The following is a 6,411-nucleotide window of genomic DNA, read 5'->3' on the forward strand; positions in this document are numbered from 1 at the left end:
AAGTTTCATGATGTAGAGTATTTTCACTATTTTGTCAAAATAATTGTAACTTACGACGGAGGTGCAATTCATCCAACAGAAATACTTCAATATGCACACAAACATGAAACATCCACCCTTGATACCAACTCACATAGGATGTTGTCATCATTTTATCCAAAAAGTTATAGCTCATGGTGTAAATGCAATTCACTTATACCATCCAGAATTAAGTCCATGAATTCACTTCGAGCTCACTCCCTTTTGACAGACCGTGTTTGAAGCACGCTTATGCATTATATGTTAATTTCGATCACCAATTTTCCTTATGACTTGTTCTACTGAAATCATATCTCTCATGGACTCGAGATAGAGATTCATGTCATAAAATTTGATAAAGGTTTACGGCGATGGTCGACCTACAACAATCCTACTATGTTCAAGTGGTGATGATCTTGAATCAATTATGGTTTAATATTTTAATATTAAAGTAATTCCCAATTTGGTCTATAGGCCTTGAACCATTAAAGAAGCACAACCACATTGCATAACCCATTTGTAAATGTTTCCTTAGAACCGTACACACATACCTTTCATGTCCCCTCTTCAGACCCTTTATAAGAACAAGAAACCCCACTTCACCCCCTACCCCATATTCATTTCTCTTCATATCTGCACCATTTTCTAGTGTGCCCGTGTGCTTGTATTGTTTTAAAACTTCAAATCTTGTTTTATCTCTCCATATATTCTGTCATACATATATGGCAACTGGTACTGGTACTGGTACTGGTACTGGCACTCCTTGTGGTGCATGCAAGTTTCTCCGTCGCAAGTGCGCGGCTGATTGCATCTTTGCCCCTTACTTTTGCTCCGAGCAAGGACCGGCAAGATTCGCAGCCATTCACAAGGTATTTGGTGCCAGTAATGTGTCCAAATTGTTGCTGCACATTCCTGTGGCTGATAGATGTGAGGCTGTTGTTACTATTGCTTATGAAGCTCAAGCCCGGATTCGAGATCCCGTTTATGGTTGTGTCTCTCATATTTTTGCCTTACAACAACAGGTAATTCATTTTCCTCTCTATCTTTTGTGCACGGATGTGTGAAAAACATGTCCCTTCGTGTGCAGACTGAATTTATTTTAACCAAAAACTCGAAAAGTTTAGCCTTTTTTGGTCTTGAAATTTTGGTAGGTGGCATATTTGCAAGCTCAACTGATGCAAGTGAAGGCTCAGCTAGCTCAGAACCTAATTGAATCAAGGAATCAAGAAAATCAATGGCCAGGCTGCAACATTAATGGTGGAATGGCATCATCATTTCAAAATTTTCCGACAAATTACATGAATTCTTCTTCAATCTCACCTCAGAGCTCACTTGACTCAATTGATCATCATCACGGAAATATCAGCATGCAAGATTTTGAAAGCATCAGAGATGAAGTCACACTCCAACCCTATTGTAGCAAGAAAAGACATTCACAGACTGACTTGAGTGAGCTTCAAGCACTGGCTCTCAGAATGATGAAACACTGATGTTTTATTTTGATGTTAACTGTTGAAATCATTTTATTAATGATTGTATATATGGATATTATGACAAGTTTATTTTAGTATAATATGTTATGAAGCCTAAATAGGTATTTTCCCTCTTAATTCAGATTATAATTCATCTTATCAGCTGAGAATTAAGGTACAGATCATTCTCTTTCTCTCTGTTGATTTCTCTTTATTGGTCTTTCTTTATGTATACTTCTAACAAATAGTCATTGTTTCATCGAAAAATGGTTGTCCAGAAACTTTTTCAAGACACAATTTTTCTTGGCTGAAAGTGAAATTTAGTTTAGTACATACTAACTTGTGATAATCTAGATTTGATAGTGAAAAAAAAAAAAAATTGGGGCACCCGACTTGACATTTTGGAGTGGAAACCTTGGTAGTTGAGTTGAGTTGACTTAGTCATCCATGGGCATTTTTCAAATTAATAATTAACTAAGAGTTGAATAAAATATGTAATGGTAAGTACGTTTAAATTAGTAAAATTTACATGCATTATTGAAGTTTGAACCCTCCTCTGTCGTATATGGAAAAGAAAAGTGACACATACGACACGTGAAGTGAAGATTAATAAGAAAGCGATCAAGAATCAAGAAACCCACAAATAATCGAACCTAGACCAATAATAGAGTAAACGTTCTCACAGTTTTACTCAACTTTAATAAAAAAATAACTTATCTTTTAACAATGAATGAAAAGAGAAAAGTTTAAATACCATGAAAACCCTACAAAAAGCAAAAGACCAAGGCCCCGTTCGGTAGGGATTTGGAGAATTGATTTTCTGATCGTTAAAAGAAAATTGGGGTCCATCTGTGAAAGAAAAAGTCAAAAATTACAATTCGAGTAGTGAAATAACGGTCAAAAAATCAATTTTTTGGAATAAAAAATCATTCCCAAATAGGCTGCGAGTTGTCCCTAAAATAAGACAGAAATAATAATAACAAAATATCAAGATAATTAGACGGATCACCTATAGGTCGGCCATCCTAAGGTGCTGAGCCATGCCTCTTCAACTCGTTTGATGCACGGTCCTATTTGTCCAGAAAGATCAATGTTGGTTTCATCCCCATCATTCTCCTCAGGGTTAAGATGATTTTCTCTCGAATCAAAATTGGTTTCATCCCCATTAAAAAGAATTTTTATTAACATTCTAAAACCATGTCCTAACAAAATTTAGTCAGAGAACAATTTCTTCTGTGTTTTATTTAGCTTTAAATGACGCATTTTAATTCACGGTTATTAAAATTTGAGGTTACGTTTTAAAAAGTCAAACTTGTTAAAATGAGTAGTATACTGGTATCAATCCTTATATGTTGGTCTATATTTCTATATTTAACAAATGCAGATTATCTCTTAATACGCTCCCACAAAATGGTAACTCGTTTGAATAGACCGATTTTAAAATTTGTATGCTTGAGTTTAATTGAATCCGATTGCTCATTTATGCTTATTGAACTTTGATACCATATTAATACTTATAATTCCTTCTTAAAATTTCAACTTTGTTAAGAAAAATAACTCAAACTTTTAATATATATATTGGTATTTAATTAAGGTAGATTTTATTCTTGACAATGGTTGGTGTATTTATTAATTAAAATTGAATAGAATTAAGCATGAGTATTATATAAAATGTTTACTCATTTTTTGTTTCTATTCGAGCTCAATAAAAAGTATCGAGCATGTTATTGGTCTTGTTAATGAATATGGATGATGCAATATTAATAATATTTTTTGTAGGTTTGCAGAATTAGAAAGATATTTCCAAGTCCAATGAATAATTTTTCCCAGACACACGTGAGGTATCCTAGCAATTATTTTGCCTAGGAAAGCTATATCCATAAAGCATTTAATTGCCTATTAAGTTAGGAACCAAAATTTGAAAATTACAGGAAAAGGTTAATGCTATCATTTTTGTTGAAGCAAACACACGTTGAGATGAATTAAATATAATTATGGGCCCAATTGCTTAGGGTTTATGTTCTATAAAGTAGGTTTACCAAATGGCATATTATATGACTAATATATACAATTTTAACATTATGATTAATATGAACTTTGTACTCAAATAAACAGACCAAATGTTTCTTGATTGAGAGCACTTTTGTAGAGTAATTTAGTTGAATGGGAAAGATTACCAACTTAATCGAGTAAATTCTGTGATTGAATTAAGTGATTGTGAATTTAGGTGACGAAATAAACTAAAATAAAATGATTGATCTACATTTAGCTACATGATTGCAATTGTTTAAATCTGAATTGATTGGGTATCAATCAGGGGCGGAGCCAGGATTTTAGTTCGGCGCGGGCAAAATTTTTTCGACGTTGAATGTCGAGGTTTTGGTCATGGATGTAATGACGCTAAAAAAATAAAATAATAGTACGATAATATTAAAAACGACATAATTTATATATTTCACTTGTTCCTTGCGAGTTTTAATACTCTGTGCAAACCGGAACTGCGATACTGCAGTAGGGACGAATTCTCTCACTCACATAGAAAAGGTTTGATTGATTCAAATGAATGAATGTGTTTGGGTCAATTGAATTTTGAGGGAATAGGTCTAATAAAGTTTCTCTCTCTGAGGTGGACATCGAATATTGGAAAAAGACTATGGATATTCACTATTATTGATATCTGAAACTTTAGATGTGGGTTTAAAAAATAATAATAATAATAAAATCTGTCCAAAAGTCTAGTGCTCCGCCCATGGTATCAATAACAGTAGTCCCATCCTCAGAGGAAATTTTTTTGAATGTGTTAATAACTTATAGACTTAAAAAATTTAAGTACGAAAAAAAAATCCCGAAAATCATAAAGAGTAGAAGTCCCTATTAAAATATTTTAATCAAGAATACGAAATTAATTATGTTGGGATACGAAGCCAATTTCTAGATTCACTTTGAGAAATATAAAAAATAACAAAGAATTAAAAATAATAAAAATAAAAATAAAAAATGCAGAAAAGCTTGTATACTTGAAAATTTTCAAAATATGATCAAAAAAATAAAAAATCATGGCCTTAAAAAACTAAACAAATTCAACAAGTAGTTTTCGTATTTTAATGCAATGTTCCTTTTGCTACTATATCCATGAGTTTAAACCAATTTTGATGCAATATTTCTCTTGCAACATATGCGGGTATCTAATTGGAACTTAAATTATAAAATTCCATTGCCACCCACACGATCCAGCTCGATTCGATTCATTGCCATCTCTAATGTGTTTACATAAACCTTAATTTTCTTCTTCTCCTCGACTGTGTTTGATTTAACTATAATTCCATTATAATTTAAAAGTGAAATTTAAAATTTGATTTTAACTAAAAATTTCGTACGATCCAAAATTATTATTTATATATATTCAACACTCATTTTTATCAATTTATAATTTGAGCATCTTATTACTTCCCCCAATAAATAAATTCCTTGCATGCAAATTGAGGCACAGGCCTCGAGGTTTTGTGGTAACATCTTCCCTCTTGTAAATTCAAGTTTCCATTTAGCGCTCTGGAATAGCAAAACTTTCACACGATTCCGGAAGAATCTTATAAAAGGTATTATGAGAGATGTCATGTGTATAAATTCTATACGTTTATAAAAGAAAATGAACGCACGATATAAGAAATAAATTTTGCATTGCTCTATTGTGTTGGCTTCTTTATGTAAATTTTTTGGGCCCGTGTTTGCGATCTCAAGGGACTCTCTACAAAGCTCATTGCGAGGTTCAATTTTTTTTGTTAATTTTTTTTTTTTTTAATTTGAGGCTTGGTGGTTTGATCGTGTTTGGTGTATGTTTATTGTGACATGAGCTCATAAGCTTTCGTCTTGTTTATTTGTTGTTTTAGAGCATGTTTGGTATAGCTTAAAATCCAATTAAAATCAAATTTTTGATCATTATTTTCACTATTTCAACCGCTATTTTTGAATAATTCTCTCGCAGGTAGAACTTCTTTATTTCTAACGGTCAAGAAATCAACTAACAAAATTCATACCAAACAAGCACTTAATTTGGGACTTACACCATACCAAATATTTAGCCAATTTCGAGGAGTAATATTTTCAAGTTAGGAAATCAAAAATAGTGTTGGCTAGGACTAATGGTACTTAGCAATGACCCCACATCCCACAATTGATGATAAATTGTGTTTTTTACTATTATTTTAACCAAGTATAGAAAGTGAATTTATCGTCACATAGATGAATAACAATCGCGTTACATAACATCACTCATGTAAATCAAAGTTAACAAATGAACCTACGCATAGGTAAGTTACCCCTCCCATCAATATACATGGGGATGGGAGCAAATTTACTTTAATTTAATTAAAGTGTGGTTTTTACTTTAATTTAATTAAAGTGTGGTGTACTTGGAGCCCATGAACGAAAGCGGCAGGCAATGACTTTGAAACCTAATTTCGGCGTTAAACAATTAGAAAAGATAAAAAGGTTTCAATAAATGATGTTATTCTGTTTACTTAATTAATCAATCACTTGTATTCTTTGCTCTGTTAATTGAACTTGAAAAGCTATTCATTCGATTGAACAATTGAAACATTTATTTAATTGTGCTATTTTGAATTCAAGTTGAAAATGCAAAAGCTGTCATGAAAAAGTTGAACAATGGATCAAAAGAAAAGAGAGAGAGAGAGAGAGAGAGAGAGAGAGGCAGAGCTCAAATAAACAATTTTATAGTTATTATTTCTTTAAAAATACGATGGGAAATAAATCCTTTTATGCCCTACTTGAGAGAGTTTTTGGACGAAAACTCACGTTCCAAAAGCACTAAAACCTTTTTCCTAAATAATGATTTCTCTTGGAATGTTCGTCGGCTTCATTTCCATATGCAAGAAAAAAAAAAAAAAAAAAAAAAAAAGGGGGG

The 6,411-nt window shown here is 32.2% G+C and overlaps 1 protein-coding gene across 1 annotated transcript; it reads left to right on the forward strand.

Annotated features, from left to right (window-relative positions):
• The first annotated feature begins 621 nt into the window (after positions 1-621).
• On the forward strand, positions 622-1,651 carry LOC111392033 (LOB domain-containing protein 16). The gene is made up of 2 exons (XM_023017321.1): positions 622-1,040; positions 1,170-1,651. Exons 1-2 carry the CDS (start codon positions 741-743, stop codon positions 1,506-1,508), a joined length of 639 nt encoding a protein of 212 aa, XP_022873089.1. The 5' UTR covers positions 622-740; the 3' UTR covers positions 1,509-1,651.
• Positions 1,652-6,411: the final 4,760 nt, after the last annotated feature.

This window comes from Olea europaea, unplaced genomic scaffold, assembly GCF_002742605.1.
Source record: "Olea europaea var. sylvestris unplaced genomic scaffold, O_europaea_v1 scaffold871, whole genome shotgun sequence".
Taxonomy (NCBI): Eukaryota; Viridiplantae; Streptophyta; class Magnoliopsida; order Lamiales; family Oleaceae; genus Olea; species Olea europaea.

What these genes read in the sequence shown, in the direction of transcription:
- LOC111392033 (XM_023017321.1), top strand. Translation starts at nt 741, where the DNA reads ATGGCAACTGGTACTGGTACTGGTACTGGTACTGGCACTCCTTGTGGT. An exon ending in TTTTTGCCTTACAACAACAG is followed by an intron (nt 1,041 to 1,169) that starts GTAATTCATTTT and finishes AAATTTTGGTAG; the next exon opens with GTGGCATATTTGCAAGCTCA.